This window comes from Eptatretus burgeri, chromosome 8 (genome assembly GCF_056783735.1).
Source record: "Eptatretus burgeri isolate ZD-2024b chromosome 8, Ebu_testis_v1, whole genome shotgun sequence".
NCBI classification, from domain to species: domain Eukaryota; kingdom Metazoa; phylum Chordata; class Myxini; order Myxiniformes; family Myxinidae; genus Eptatretus; species Eptatretus burgeri.
The window spans coordinates 81089747-81106281 of record NC_140968.1 but is presented as its reverse complement, the minus strand read 5'-3'; the positions used below and the strand labels follow the sequence as shown (position 1 = coordinate 81106281).

Below are 16535 nucleotides of genomic sequence, written 5' to 3'. Positions count from 1 at the left end.
TAAAGATCCTTCGATGTCTTTCGTGAAGAGGAGGCGAGTTATTGCCGCACCCTGAACAAATTACAAATTCCTGGTCTGGCTGACTGCTTGGGAGGCATGACAAATCCAGCAGAACCCGAACCAAGAAACTGTTTGGGCAGCACGACATTCTCTAAGGAGTGTGGTACATTGATGATAATGATGATGAGAATTCATTAGCTTGAACGTATTACCAAGAAGCATATTGCTTCCGATTGTCACTGTTTCTTTGTAAACCGACACATGTAAGTATTTGTGATGATGGTTTAACAGCCTTGCCTGACAGTAAGGAATTAAGATAGAGATGGTGTTGTTTGTAGGCCCACATTTAAAAAGCATGAGCAAAAGCCATTGCGTTACAAGGCATCTCGGTTAAAATGCACCGCAGGGCATGTTTCGGGTACGGTGACCTATTTTGCTGTTCAGTTATCTTTACATCACTTTGTCGGAGTGGAGCTCTTGTGACAAGCTAGGGAAAATGCTTCAGTGCAGCCGTGCACTTTATATGCCTGTTCCATGGAAAATCTGCAAGATGTGAAAAGGTTGAAAAGCTTGCAGAGCATCAAAAAACAGGAAGCAGATAAAGGTGATAATGGCTAAAAAGGTCTTCTTGTGTCCCCAAAATGACAATCAAATTGGGTTCACGGCATTCAGCTGAAGTGGGGGGAGAGTGGTGGGGAGGAAGGAGAACGTGCTAGACCTTACGATCTGCTCCTCAGGGACATCTCTTGTGCACATGTTCCCCTGGCAGGTGACTCAGCTGCAGCAGATCGTGAACCTGTCGCTCCTTTTCAGCTTCACCTTCTCCTTTCTGTGCTGCCCTTTCCCATTTACACTCGATGGCCATGCCGAGCTACCATCAGCACCCGAGCAAGGGGTCTGGCAGCTCCTACTTGTCACGTTTGTGGTGTACACCCTGCTGCCTGTGCGCACACCACTTGCACTTCTTGTTGGTGCGCTACTTGCCATATCGCATCTCATCATCACCGCTACATCTGTACCAGCACGCATGCATGCGGCGTGGCGAACGGTAGGTTTACTTTCTTTAGGGATGTGTCGTTTATTATGTCGATGTCGTTTATTATGTTTATTATGTCGATGTGTTTCTTTATGTATGCATTTATCTGTTTGTGTATGTTCATTTGCCAAACTGATATGTACAGCAGATCTTGCACATAATTGCTTTTAGAGCAGTGTTGTTGTTTTTGTTATTACAAGGAAATGTACTTTTTGCTGGACATAGGATTGGGATGAAGTAAGAGGAGATCTGGATGAAAGGGGAGATCTGGACGAAGGGGGAGGCGATCGGGATGAAGGGGGAGATCTGGACGAAGTGGCAGGAGATAGGGATGAAGTAGGAGGAGATAGATGGATGAGGGATAAATATATTAACAAGTATACGTCATGGTGTAGCTATTCTCAAAAATAGGTTAAATACATTGGTTCCCACATCAATTTTTCATCCGTTTAAAACCAATGCTTTTTCTTAGACTTTCTAGTTTGCCGGAATTACGAGGCTTTCATCTTTTGCCACTCCAGTCAATGTTGTTTAAGCACTCCATTGATCCACCTCGTGAAGTTTGGTTGTGATCTGTCATAAACTGCAGGAGGCTGTTGATTGCCCTTAAAACTCATTTCAAAAGCAAAGAAAACGAAGTCTATTCTTATTCACGTTAGTCTAGGTTTTTATTACAGGGTCCCAGGCTCATGGATGAACTGTTACACTTAGGACAAATACACCAGCAGACAGGAATGTTGGACAAAACCTGAGTTGACTCCAGACATCACGACGTGGACTTGTGGGGGGGGGGGGGAGGGAGGTAATTTCCTGGAGCACTCTTGGTGCTGTTGACAGCATCTTGTTATGTCACTTCTCTCTACATACTCAGTGGGGCAATTAAGGAAAACATTCCCCCTCCCCCCCATTTCCCACCCCTCCACACATCCTATGAGATGCCACCCCATGGGGTCTATCCTTAAATGCTGAACGCCAAGTGAGGAAGCAGAAAAAAAAATTTTTTTTTAAGTCTTTCGTATGACTTGGCCAGGGTCAGAATGGAATCGCCGACCTTCCTGGCTCAGAACAAATGCTCTAATTACAATGCTACAATGAATCTCGAAATGTACAATTATTTTCTTTCACTTGTTTTTTTCATTATACAAGCAACAAACATGTTCGGTTGTGAGTTAGAAAATGACAATATTATTTAATAAATAAATAAAAAATCAGTTGACATGAACAAGAATCCAGAAGAAAGAGAACTCCCGAGCAATGACGATGCACCTTTGTCAGTCAAGTCACAGATTGCAAGAGTGCAATCCAAGAATGCATTGGAATGCGGTTCTCAGATAAGATGAGACGAGATGCATTTGTTTATCAAGTAGGACTGCTGCTATAGCATTTCCCTCAGGCATGAGCGAGTGTTTATGTGATGCATTGATCTGTACCAAAACGCAAATAAATTCAACTGGGAAAAAGCTTTCAGACTTTTAGAACAAGATAAATACCGGCATTCACATTAGGGGCATTTGAGTGAGTGAATGGGAGGGATATCTGAGCAACTTTTCAAAAAAAACTTTCAAAAACTTTGTGGTTCATAAAGGTTATTTGTGTATTTCAAAAACCTTTGGTAAATACAATGTCCAATAATTATACAATTATACAAGTTATATATACATTATACAAATTATACAATTATACAAGTAAATACAATGTCCTAACCCAGATAGTGATTATAATCACTATCTGGGACATGTCCAAAAATGCAGATGTTTCTTGTTCTCTTCTCTTTTTGGGTTTGGGTTGAATGATGGCGATTTGTTTTTACAATATCTTAATAACAATAGAAATCTGCTGTCCTTTATTCAAAGCATAATAACAATAATGAAGTGCTGAATTATTTCTTTAACGTTATGCTGATAAATACTGTTCTTGTTTTTGTTTTTTTTAAGGCAAATGCATATAAAACAAGAACGGCACTTGGTAGAGGGCATACCTCTGTCAGCCTGAGCAGTTTACATTTTGTATCCCACCGAGAGGCCGGAGCTGCATCCGTACCTGAACCAAAATCTCATCGGCTTGTTGTTGTCACCTACCCAACTGATCCACCAAGCTTTGCCATTATCCATATCCACAACTTTTTGAAATATTGTTCAACAGTATATCGTTTTTGGCCCCATCTTTCAATGGTGAAAAATCACTTTCAATTGTGGTGAAAATCCAGAAACGAATCCGAAATTTTAAAAATCATTTTGGCTTTGTCACACACCCAACCTGTCAATCTAGTTTTATCTGAATCTTTCCATAACTCTTTGAGATATCCTGCACCCAGACAAACAGACACACAGACAAACAAACAAGAAAGATGTCGTGCATAGCACGCTTAGTGAAAGGGTTAAATGTCGTAAAAATGGCCCAAGTATATTTTGCGTGTAAATTGTTGGCACCAGATGAATTATTATTCTTCAGGGTGTTCTGAATCAGAAAAACTTTGGTGCCACGTTTTTTTCAGTGCACATTGAGGTTCATTTTGAGCTCAATCAAAACATGGAATGGGTTGATGGGTCTGATAACATATTTATGATGAGGGGCAGGGTTGAACAAACAATATTTTTTCATTACTGTCAAGGCTGAAAGGCTGAAACTTAACTATGTATATATATATATATATATATATATATATATATATATATATATATATATATATATATATATATATACATATACATAGTTTCTTAGAAAATAGGGGGGAGGGGGTCCATACCAAAACTGTGGTAAGTGTAGTTTGGTCTGTGTGTTTTGAGTAGGTTAGATTGCCATGTAACAGGGATCTGTCAGAATAAGTCATTTGCTACACATGATACTGAGGAGGTGGTGTATGTTATTTATAGACAGGGTAGGTATTAATTATGTGTGTGTAAATAACTACTTTTTTGAAGGTGAGGCTAGGTGTGGACTTCCTAAGCTCAGAGGGATACATGTCACGTGTGCGAAAGCTGGATTACGATCTCTCTGGCCAGTTTGTGCCAGCCATGGTGGTGTAGTGGGCTGTGGAGCCTGGAAGAAAATATGGTACATTTATTTTAATTGTGGCTGCCCCCATGGGCGGCACTCCAGATGAAGACTTCGCCCAGGAGGGAGAAAGAGAACTCCTGCCGACTAGAAGAGAACAAAGAGGGGCTCGTGTGGAAGGAGGTCGAGTTAGTGGTCCACAGAGGAGCTTGTGAGGCAGGGATTATTGTGGTTCGCTCTGCAGAAGTTTTGGGATCGATCCAAGCTGTTATCACCCTGCTTTTTGGGTTGGAAGGAGCCACCGTGCCTTTTGAGTGGGGAAGAAAGAGCTCAGACAGGTGAGCTCCGGAAACACGGAGTGCAAAGAAGCACTTTGAGGAGGGAGAAGTACTGACCAGGAGGCCTCGTTGGGGGAAAAAGGACAAAGAAGACCACATGGCCTGGTTGTAGGCCTACTTTTCACTGGCCCTGCTTGTGGCTGTTTTACTTTGTCTTTGCATACCATAATCACTGGCTCTCGTCTTGCCCCTAGCTTCCAAAGCAGGCTGCATCGAGTCCTGCATCCATCCTGCTTAAATATAGCCCAAATCCTCTGTCCATCCATTGTAGACAAAGGGAGGTCCCACCTGCATTATTGTCTTGTACGAGTGTGATCTGTGGTGCTTAGTGGGTTAGATTTTGCATTTTATTTTTCATTACAGTATACAATTATACATATTCCCATTCTCCTCGTATCTTTTGACTTGCTTGGTTTGTTCCGTTTATGAACACATCTTGTAGACCCTCTTTTCTCAACTTTGCTTTTCAAATAAATCTTTTAAAAGGTAAGAAGGCATGTTCCACCTATCTGCTTGTCATGTGTGTATGCCATAGATTTTTGGCTCATTTGGGTGACCTTGGGGAATGCTCAAGTCGAGTAACAACTGAACGCAGTGCCATAAAAGACCGTTTGGACTATCTCTCAGGATGAAAGCTCCCGGCACTGAGGAATCCTGTGTTAATGGCTACTCGGACACCACTCTTTGTGTGTGTGTGTGTGTGTGTGTGTGTGTGTGTGTGTGTGTGTGTGTGTGTGTGTGTGTGTGTGTGTGTGTGTGTGTGTGTGTGTGTGTGTGTGTGTGTGTGTGTGTGTGTGTGTGTGTGTGTGTATATATATATATATATATATATATATATATATATATATATATATATATATATATCTTCCTCTTCTTTCGGCTAGCTCCCGTTAGAGGTCGCCACAGCAGATCAACCGTCTCCATTTCGCTCTGTCCTCCACATCTTCCATTGACACTCCAACCACCCGCATGTCCGCCTTCACCGCATCCATGAACCTCTTCTTTGGCCTTCCTCTTCTCCTCCTGCCTGGCGGCTCCATCTTCAACATCCTTCTCCCGATATACTCCGCTTCCCTCCTGTGCACATGTCCAAACCATCTCGATCTCGCCTCTCTCATTTTGTCTCCAAACCGTCCTACCTGCGCTGTCCCTCTAATATACTCATTCCTTATCCTGTCCATCCTCGTCACTCCCAACGAGAATCGCAGCATCTTTAACTCTGCCACCTCCAGCTCCGCTTCCTGTCTTTTTGTTAGCGCCACCGCCTCCAAACCACATAACATAGCTGGTCTCACTACCGTCTTATATACTTTCCCCTTCACTCTTGCAGCTACCCTTCTGCAGATATATATATATATATATATATATATATATATATATATATATATATATATATATATATATATATATATATATATATATATATAGGTTCTATCAGAAAATAAAACAAAAAACAAGATGGTCTCCCATGATGACGTCACAGTGACATCACATGTGACATCTGATCTTTCAAAACCCCATATTTTGGATGATTTTCTCGACCTGTAAGATTGGTGAACTTTAATTATTATTTTCAGAAGTAAACGCTACTCATGAGAATACCCCACGACTGTCAATTTTTACGTGATACATTTCAGGAAAAAGCTGTTCTCTTGAAACAGACTTTATGAGGTACAACTCTATCTGATCATAGTCTGTATGGTCGAGATTTTCCACTTGACTGCTTTTCATGGTCATGAAGACCACATAAATCAGTCATGTACGGAATGCCTCGACCATACAGACGATGGTCACGTCGACTTCATAAAGTCTGGCAAATCTTTGTAATGATGCTAACATTTGCTCTTCCATTTACCAAAATTTACAGGTTCCTGAAATTTGACTAAAGGCAAACCACTGGATTACAACCTGTGTTTGAAGTGTCAGAAAGTCTGTAATTTTTGTGAAAGAAAAACCAGAGAGTGTTTCATACGACTGTTTTTTGAAGTCGGTTTCTATCCGGGCAGCGTACAAAGATGAAGAATACATCAGTATAAATAAGCGCCTTGGAAATATAACTGCAACCAAGCTGGTGCCATGTAAAGCTTCGTAACATAGGCATTGCTATCAGGAAACAGTTCATTAGGGCAAGATCGAACGAGTGAAGAAAAGGTATAAAAAAAAAAAAAAAAAAAAAAAAAAAAAGCGTTGCCCTTGCTGATGTCACTGCATTGATAAGGCCAGACAGAGGTGGTCATCACCATGTCACACCCCGTTGCTCTGAGTCTGAGGCGTCCACTTCCCAGCACTTTACCCTGTCACTGAAGAGATTGTCAACTAATACAAGAGAAGTTTGCTTCTTTTGTGATGAGGATGAAGCAGTTGGGAAACTGCATGAGATCCTCTCATTTGATGTTCGACAGCAGATCAATGAGGTAGTGCAGAATAGCAGTAACAACTACAAGAGCACTCGGTAGAGCAAATACCTCCGCCACGTAATTCCTGATCCATGAGAACATATCGGGTCCAATACATTTTTGAAATATCCCACCAGACAGGACTGCTTAAATATAGCTCGTGTACCGATTCTTCTGGGCAATTTGGTGAGGTGGATACTTGGGGTTCCCAAGTGGAAATGTTGGATGACTCTTTGGAAGCAAGATCAGAGGTGCCACACAGAACAACTCTGAACATTGCATAGACAGTTATTTATGAAGTAATGTCAAGAAGGCAGATTACTTACAAGCCAAATATATTAAACTCTTCCTTCAGACATATTTCCAGCTTGCACAAAAACGAACACGTGCTTGGCATTGGACTGAAGACCCATTCTTTCGCTTGCAGTAAAAAGTTGGTGACATTCTTACATGCAATCGGTGTCAGTGTAGACCATGCCAGACTTTTGCGACTGGAAACGCAACTTGCTGAAGCAGTCATTCGACAGAGGTGTGTGAGCAGTGATATGTTCATCCCACCTACTCTGCTGGAGAGAAAGCCATTGTTTTTCGTATTGGATAACATTGATTTCGCTGAGGACAAGGTCGATGGTAAGAAGACTCTACATGGCATAGTTTTGGTGGTCTTTCAGTAAGACGATTATCAACAGAGATTCACTCACACCTGCAGCTAGGACCTCCAACTACCCACAAGACTTTTAAGCAGTTTCCTATCACCATTGTTGAGTTGGTTTCATGTCGTATAAAAGGTATCCCGAAGTTTAAGAAAAGTCCTAAATTTGAACAGTTCAAGGTTTCACTGCATCGTGGTGAACTACAAGATGCCAAGAAGATTGACATGGCCTGGAATCATGGATGAACAACACAAAAATCACAAATTGGGAATGAACACACCGATACCCAGAATGGACACGATGTATTTGGCGAATTTGGGCAAACTGAATCCTACTCTTGTGGACAGAAAACAGTTATTTCAAAATGAAAAATATTTGTTTCAGCATGATCAATACAGAAACAACCAGTGCTTTGTGATAGTCACGTGATCCATCGAGCTTTCTATCACCATATATGTCCATGCTCACATTTCACAAGATGGAATTAATTATTTTACTTCCACATTATCACAATGGATATGGATCATTACATGCAGGCAGTCAAACTCCAAAGCCTAATACCAGAATATCAAGACAAATGGATCTTGTGCTTTGGACAGTTCCATGCTGTGCTGTGTACCATGAATGCGGTGGGGTCTGCGATCGAAAATAGTGAAATTGATGATGCCTGGATTTAGTCTGGACCTTATGGTCCAGCAACTGTTCGACAGATCTTTGAAGGCAAACACATGAAAAGAGCTTTGACCGCCTATACCATCACTGTGGAAGTGTTGTTTGACATGTTCATGGGTGAATTTGACCAGAGTGCATTCCTAGGTAGACTCAAAAATGCAACCATATGTGCAGCTGTCCATGATGTTGACCATGCCAAGGCTAGGGCAGCCCAGCAGGATATACTTTCGCCCATGGATGATGAGTTTCAAAAGAAATTTGATGCTTCTTGTGATGACAGAAATAAATCTCATATGTTCAAGGTCACCAAAGAGTACATGAACTGGTTCCAGACCATCCAGCTGTTCATTCGAGCATCCAGAGAAGGTAACTGACTTCTGCATTTGGCATCTTTGGAGAAGCTATGCATATTATTATTCAGGCATAACAGGTTAAGGTTTGCAAAGCCTGTTCCTGAATAAATTGCGAAAATGTACAACTTGCGTGAAAAAGATCTAGATGTTTGGGATGAGTTTGTTGGGGAAAAATTTTGTGTAAAGAAGAACGTTGTGTCATTCACAAGCATTGGTGTCAACCACGCCCTAGAGCATGAAAACAGAAGGATGAGGGTTCCAGGAGGAATTATGAGGATCACTCAAAAGCCAGCAACTCTTGCCAGATTCTGTCTCATTGCTCCAGAATTTGCCTGACTCTCCCTTGAAGCTGAGAAAAAAAGCAGGCATTGTCCAAACATCTCATAAGCAGCACCACAAATTGTCCATGTTGGTGATTCAACAACAGCAGAAGATCTGAGAGCTACAAATGGTTTTGAAAGAGTTAAACCCTTTCAAGCTCGATGGAACAGAGTTTTCTAGCATCTCCCGAGATCTGTTTGGGTCTGGTGGGCAGTTGCTTCCATGTGAAGACAAAAGCAAATTGTTTCACATCCTCGAGGAGTTATATGGGTCAAATAAGGAATCTGCAGATGATACACCACTGGCTCCTGCCAATGATACACCAATGACAGGTGCTCAACAACACCCCTGTGTCCTCTGGGTCTGGTGCGCCACAAGTCAAAAATGTCGAGATTATAATTGTTGATGCAATGGTTATTGTGCAGCAAATTGGACATTCAAAAGCTAAAGTGAGTAGCTGAAACGACTTTTGAAAGCTTTATGTTGAAGCCATTAGAAAGAAAACAGCAGACTACGATGTTGTCCACCTAATCTTTGACCACTATGATGTTGAGTCGTCATTGAAACAGTTTACAAGAGACCAATGGACAGCAACCATCAAGGATTTAAGAAGTTATGTTTGCACAGATTCCACACCAATCCAGATGCCCCTTAATAATTTCTTCAGGAATCCTTAGACAAAGAGGAGTCTGGCTAAATATCTAGCAACAAAAGTTCTCTCCCATTTCAAGGCCAAAATAGAAATTGTATCTACACAGGGTGGAGCAGCATGTCATCATGAAAATATTGATCATCTCAACAGTACCCAAGGAGAGGGTGAATACAATCATGATCCTACATGCTTTAGACGCTGCAGGTCCATGTGTTACCATACATACTACAGTGCCTATGGAAAGTCCCCTTCCAGTTTTATTTTTTAAACATTTTGTTGCCTTGTAGCCTGGAATTAAATTGCATCAAATCAGACTTTTTCCACTTTTATTTACACATCGTAATCCACTACTTCCAAGGACCAAAAAATTCCACAAATTTCAGAAAGTTCATTAAAAATACAAAACTAGAATGTCTTGGTTGGATATGTCCACCCACCTTTATAAAATCAATTGTAGATTAGCTCAGGTGTAAGCAATCACCTTCAGAATCACACACACCCAGTTAATTGGCCTCCACCTGTGTTAAATTGTCGTGATTGTGATTATTTCAGAGTAAAATCAGCTGTTCCTGTAGGTTTCCTCTGCTGAGTAGTGCATTTCACAGCAAAGACGTAACCATGAGCACCAAGGAGCTTTCAAAAGACCTCTGGGATGAGATAAAAAGCGTACGTTCAATCCCCATATTATTTGCTATTCAAAGCAAATACAAAATATCTGAGTTTACAAATGTGTAGAGGGGATAAAATGTGCTTTGCATTCCACTTTTAGCATTTCCTTGGCATTTTTTAAAGATATAAAAAAAAAATTTGGTGTCGGATGTACATTGCCAAAGTGGTCAGACAAAAAAAATCAATACTTTATTAAAATATAAATTTCAAAATAATTTTAGTTACAGTTCTAGAAACCTACATATTTAAACGGAAGACCAAGAAGGAACTTGAAGAAGTTAAGAGCAAAGATGGAGTCATCAGGAGGAACCTGGATAGGATTCAGGTTTCAGCCGCTACTCCACAACACTCAAACCCATCCAGGCGCAGCCAAGTGAGTTATACCACTGGACAAAAGTTTTAGAAAATTCCACAGTTCTTCCACTGGACAAAAGTAAATCTACATGGGTCATATACCTAATAATTTGTCAAAGATGTACTAAACAATACGTTTCTGCATTAGAATAATAGTTTTCATGTATCCTTTTATTCCCTTTTGGTGACTCGCTCAATTTGCTTGAGAAAAATCAAGAATCAAAAATCACTTTTGTTTTTCTTCAAAATCCTTATGTTAGCTTCTGATCATTATAATCAGTGGGATTAATTATATTTTAATCCATCTAATCTTTGTTTTCAACTAAATATTAGAAAACTACATACAGTACAATTCCCAACAAAATGATGCATCATTTGGACGATTTTGACATTTTGACCCAATGGTTTACATCTTTGCAGAATTGCCCAACACGAGTTAGTCACCAATATTTATACCATGAGGGAACTTTGTTTGAATTTACAATTGAATCGATGGCAGAGATTTGAATATCGTCTATTGAGTGATCTGGTCGATTAAAATGTATCGTGTAATGCAGAGATTGTCCTTGATTGGTGTGATCGTTTCTAATCTCTGACCGTGTGTTATTAAACCATGTACAGAGGTTTTCCAATGTATTGTTTAGTACATCTTTGACAAGTGATTAGGCATATGACCCATGTAGATTTTACAGTCCATATAGGAGTTGATGGGGAACTTTTGTCTAGTGGTAGAACTGTGGAATTTGTTTCCTTCTAATGCATGTTTTTGTATCATGCATTTTTTTTCTGTGCATGTGTGGAAGCCAGGAATCTTATTTTTATTTTTGTTGTGGGGCTGTGGGTGTTTTGCTTTTACCAAAAGGTCCTTGAGTATATGGCCACGTCAAAATGATGTTAGTGGAGGTTGAGGAAATGTGGTGCAGAGTGTTTCTGACAGATGGAGGAGTGGAAAGACCTTATTCAAAATACTTGACAATTGGGATGCGGTAGGGAAGTAGGTCGTTACCAGTGGGACACAGTTAGTTACAGTTTGGGGCTTGCAAGTCAGAAGGTTTGGGCGAGGTATGCGTTTTGCTCGGTTTTGGCTTATTTTACAGAGTGAGGGTCATCGTGTCTTGCAATAAAGTGTGTTTCTAATTAGAAGAGAGAAGTTTCTTCTGCCTTTTTTTTGTTGAGCAGATGCGTCTTACTCTGATTGCTTGACTGTATGGTATGCTTGTAATTGTATGCTTTAGTTGAGATGAAGATGGGAGAAAGTAAGAGTGTACATCAGTTGGTTTGGTGTACAGTTCTGTTTCAAGTCTGTTGTTTTGAAGTGTGAATGAAGCACCCTCCCCATAGTGTGGAGTTTCTGCTATTTCTCAATTTATATTATTACTAGCTGAAGTACCTGCCGTTGCTTGGGAAAATGCATTGAAATGCATAGATGACAAATTGGGGAATGTTGGCCTTATGGTTTTGCATGAATTGCCAATCTTGGGTGTTGCAAAATGCTCTTCTTGGACTTGTATCGAAATGCTTCACCTTCGAAGGATGCTCAACATGCTGCCCTCGAGGCTGCTTATCTTGCACGTTGATCCTCAAGCCGAGCTTGTGTCTGCTTTTGAGTCTCAAGTGAGTTGTAGGCTGCCATTCTGTTTGCATCCGATTTGTTTCTGCCCATCAGGGGTCTTTTTGGTGGCATTTGGCAGTATTTATAATGCAAGTAAAGTAGGTTAAGATATTTCTTAAAAGAAGTGTTCAACTGTGAGTTCCAGAAGTGCTCCGGTGGGCATCTTACCATACAGATCTTCGTGACACAGTGGATTAAAGTTTAAAAAAAGCAACAGATGGATTGTACAGGCAGGGAGAGGATTACAGGTCGTGGAGAAACGTACCAAGGGGAACACACATTTTCCGTTATAAGCTTGCATACAAAATATGAACTCAACAAATGATCTTCACAATGCATATGACTTGATCATGACAGTGTGTAAGCACCACACCCACCAGAGGTGTTATAATAAACCTGTGTAAAGCAAATTTTTTTCATAACAGTTGCAACAACAGGCGAACATTCTCCAATTTGTCATGCAGGGAATATTTAAATACATTGTTCGATGAATTTCCCCAAGCAACACCAGGTACTTCAGCTAGTATGTATGTATAAATATCTATTTTAATAAAAGGCAATGTGTGTCAGTGTGTCTGCCAGTGTCTCTCCTTCATAACTCCAAAACCATAAAATCTAGCAGCCTGAAACTTTGCATGCATACCAAGAAAACTCCAAGGAAGTGCAACAGTGAAAATTGGGTGTTTGAGTTAATTAAAACACAGCTTTTGAAGATAATTAATGGCCTTATTTAATTATATCCTTCACGATCCTCAGCCACCTCCCTGTCTGGGGTCTTAATGCGTTTCCTGGGTAACTTCGCTGGGGTGTGAAGCCACCATTATTTTTGGCCTGCTCATCCATGCTTTGACTTGGAACAGACTGAAAGGATTTCTTTATGATAAAGTTTTATTTTTTCACTTTCTTCACTCATATTATCGAATGCCTGTTCATCAAAATTACGAATCGCTGGGTATATTGCAGTGCTTACAAACGCCTGGAGACGCCAGTGTTCGTTGCTTTTTTTTCATTTGCGCATATGAATAACTGAAAGAATCTCTTAACCTAAGCAGAATTACAAAATGTAAGCTCCAGATGTGAAAGTAGCAGCAGTTCTGACTCCTAAAAAAAGTGTTGATTTGTCCAATTTGGACTTTGCATGGGCGTTGTATCTTGGCACCTCTGATCTTGCTTCCAAAGAGTCATACAAGCTTGTATCGACGGCAATTGGTAATCGCTTTTCAAGCCAGGCATTCCGTTGGAGTGTTTGCTTGTGTGCTCAAGCCACTTACTGAGCTGTTCAGTACAGTTCGTGTCAGTTGATAGCGGTACAGTTTGCATCCCAATTAGGATATGCAGTCGACATTTACTCCAAGGTAGAGGTACAGTCGTGGCCAAAAATATTGGCACCCTTGCACTTTTTTCAAATAACTCACAATTTTCTCTAACAAGAAGTTGAAAGTGACAAAAGTATTTGGTCTCCATAATTCTTTATTTCACTGTTAATATTACAGAACCTTTGTTTTTGATTCAGAACTTAATATATATCCTTTTAAATCAGAAAATAAAAAGAAATGGCATTGACAAAATTATTGACACCCCAGACTTAATATTTGGTCGCACAGCCTTTGGACAAAATAGCTGCAGTCAAGCACTTCCTATAACCATGAATGAGCTTCCGACAACTCTCCACTAACAGGATGTCCCACTATTCTTGTGCAAACTGCTCCAGTTCTCCCAGATTTGAGGGGTGCTTTCTCCCAACTGCTGTTTTCAGATCTCCCCACAGGTGTTCAATGGGATTTAGATCTGGACTCATTGTAGGCCACTTCAGAACAGTCCAGCATTTTGTTTTGAACCATTCCTGGGTGCTTTTTAAAGTGTGTTTGGGGTATTTGTTCGGCTGCAAGACCCATGACCATCGATAGAGACTCAGCTTTCTGACACTGAGTTTCACATTGTGCTCCAAAATGCCTTGGTAATCTCCTGATTTCATGCCATGCACACATTCAAGGCCCCCAGTGCCAGAGGCAGCACAGCAACCCCAAAACATCACTGAACCTCCTCCATGTTTGACTGTAGGAAAGGTGTTCTTTGAAGGCTTCATTTTGTTTTCTGTAAATGTAGAGATGATGTCTGGTCAGGTCAGGTATGGGAGCATATGCCAGAGCAGCGCGTCGCTGCATCCATTTTCTGCCGGTACTCCAGGGGCCTCCATCTGGCCATCCCCCAGACAGATGCCTGGCCCATCCCCATCTCCTTGAGATGCCGATCAACCTGCTGCAACCATGATTCATGTGGTCAGCCCATTGGCCTCCCACACTCATGAGGCATCCTCTCTGAGAGAATCTGGTGAGCAGGATCAGTGCCAGCAAAACGAGCCACATGTCCAAACAGCCACAGATGACAATCACGGACTATGCAGGTAACAAATGCCATTTGAGTCTCTCAGCAACCGCTCGTTGGACACAAAATCCGACCAGCATTAGCCAATGATTCTTCGAAGAGACCTGGTACCAAAGGAATTAAGTCTCTGTCTCAGATCCCTGGTCAGAGTCCAAGCGTCACATCCATAGAGCAAGACTGGAAGCGCCAAGGACCTGAAGACTCGGACTTTTGTCCTCCTGCACAGGTACCGACAGCACCACACCCCATGATCCAGTGAATCCATGACTCCCCAGGCCCGACCCAGACGTTTATTGACCTCTGGCTCACAGCCAGCAGAGACATGAATATCTGCCAAGGTGAGTGAATCCCTCCGTGACCTCAATATCCTTGCCACAAACAGGCACATGTAGGATAGTAGCATCCAAAATGTCATTGAAAGCCTGGATCTTAGTTTTGACCCAGGAAACCCGTAATCCCAGTGGCAACGACTCCCCATTCAGCACCTTTAGGGTCCCAAAAAGGATATCCCGAGTGTCCGCAAAGATGAATGCTTCATCTGCGAAATCAAAGTCGGAGATCTTGACATTCCTAAATGATGTACCGCAGATTGATCTCTCCGACATCCTCCCCAGAATTCAGTCTATACAAGTGCTGAAAAGTGCGGGGGCCAGTACACACCCCTGACGAACTCCAGTAACAACTGGAAGTAAGTCAGAGATGGTACCACCACATCTCACAGCACTTTCAGTACCAGGGTATAGTTCAGATATAATATCAGATCGCTCAGTTTTGGTGGCACTCCACGAAGACTAAGAATCCTCCAGACGGCATCCCGATTCACTGAATCAAACACATTGCGGAGATCAACATAGGCTGCAAGCAGCCCCTGCCGAAACTCTCATCTGCATTCAGTGAGGACCCGAATAGCAAGGATATGGTCAATCGTTGACCTCTTTGGTGTAAAGCCTGACTGCTCTGGACGCTGGTGCTCAAGTAGGTGGTGGCAAACCCGATCATGAATTATCCGAGCAAAGATCTTGCCCGCCACTGAGAGCAGCGTCACCCTCGGTCATTGTTGCAGTCTTGGCGATCACCCGTCCCTTTCCAGAGAGGGACAACAAGGCCCCTCTTCCAGTCAGTTGGGATGATGCCTGTGTTACAGTCAGAGCACAGAACTGCTTGCAATGACACAAGTATAGCATTTCCACCACGTACGACACCAGCCTTGAGAAGTTCAGCATGGATGCCACAGATCCCAGGAGCTTCAGCCCATTTCATCCAGTTCACCGCAGCCTGTGTTTCCACATATGAAGGTGGACCACAATTGATTGGAGGGTCAGCAATCGGGATTATAACACCCCTGACATCCAAATTGACAACTGGTGCATCAGCCTGGTACAGCCGCTTAAAGTAACCAGCCCAGCGGGCCTTCACTTTAGACTCCTCTGAAAAGAGCCCACCATTCTCTACTCTAACTACAGTACACTGAGGGATGGGCTTGGAGGAATACAATGCGCAATTCCCATGCAAGCAGGACGAGAATCACTTCACCACAGGTGAAGCTCTACCTCTTCACAAATTCCTCGCACATAGGCCACCTTGTCCACCTTTAGTGCACGTTCAGTTTTACGCTTCAGCTCCCTGAACAGCTCAGCTCTGTCATTCAGTCTGACCCTGCGACTCTGATCAATGGTATCCAGTGTCCCTTAAGAGACAAAATTCTTCTTCGCTCTCCGGTGAGTTCCAAGACATCTTCCGGTAACATCAAGGATGGTGGTCTTGAAGGCACTCCACAACTCTCCAGGATTTCCCAAAGCACCGAGACCCCCCCCCCCCCCAAAAAAAAAATCCACTCAGCCTGTTTGTAAACTCCTCAGCTACCCTCTCATCCTTGAGCTTGCCAAAACCCAGCTTCAGCTGGAATGGCACCATTCTCCTTGATTAAGCTGCAACTTCAGAGTTGCTACAACAAGCCTGTGGTCAATATTGAGGAACTGAGCACTCCGGTAGACCCTGCAGTTCTGGATCATCCTCCAGCGACCATCAACGAGCAATTGTCAATCTCCTTTGTTCCACTGCCAGCATTGGAATACCAAGTCCAGCGATGAGCTTGTGGGC

At 42.0% G+C, this 16535-nt stretch overlaps 1 protein-coding gene across 6 annotated transcripts in view; it reads left to right on the top strand.

The window, feature by feature from the left end:
• Positions 1-16535, top strand: part of ADCY1 (adenylate cyclase 1) — a 290414-nt gene that overhangs the window by 39412 nt on the left and 234467 nt on the right. For all 6 annotated transcript variants that reach the window (XR_015061083.1, XM_085892788.1, XM_085892787.1 and 3 more), the window contains exon 2: positions 770-1048. Coding sequence is in view for 5 of the 6 variants with exons in the window: in XM_085892788.1 (XP_085748914.1) it covers positions 770-1048 (279 nt within the window). In the remaining variant the exon portion in view is untranslated. The remainder of the gene's footprint in view (positions 1-769; positions 1049-16535) is intronic.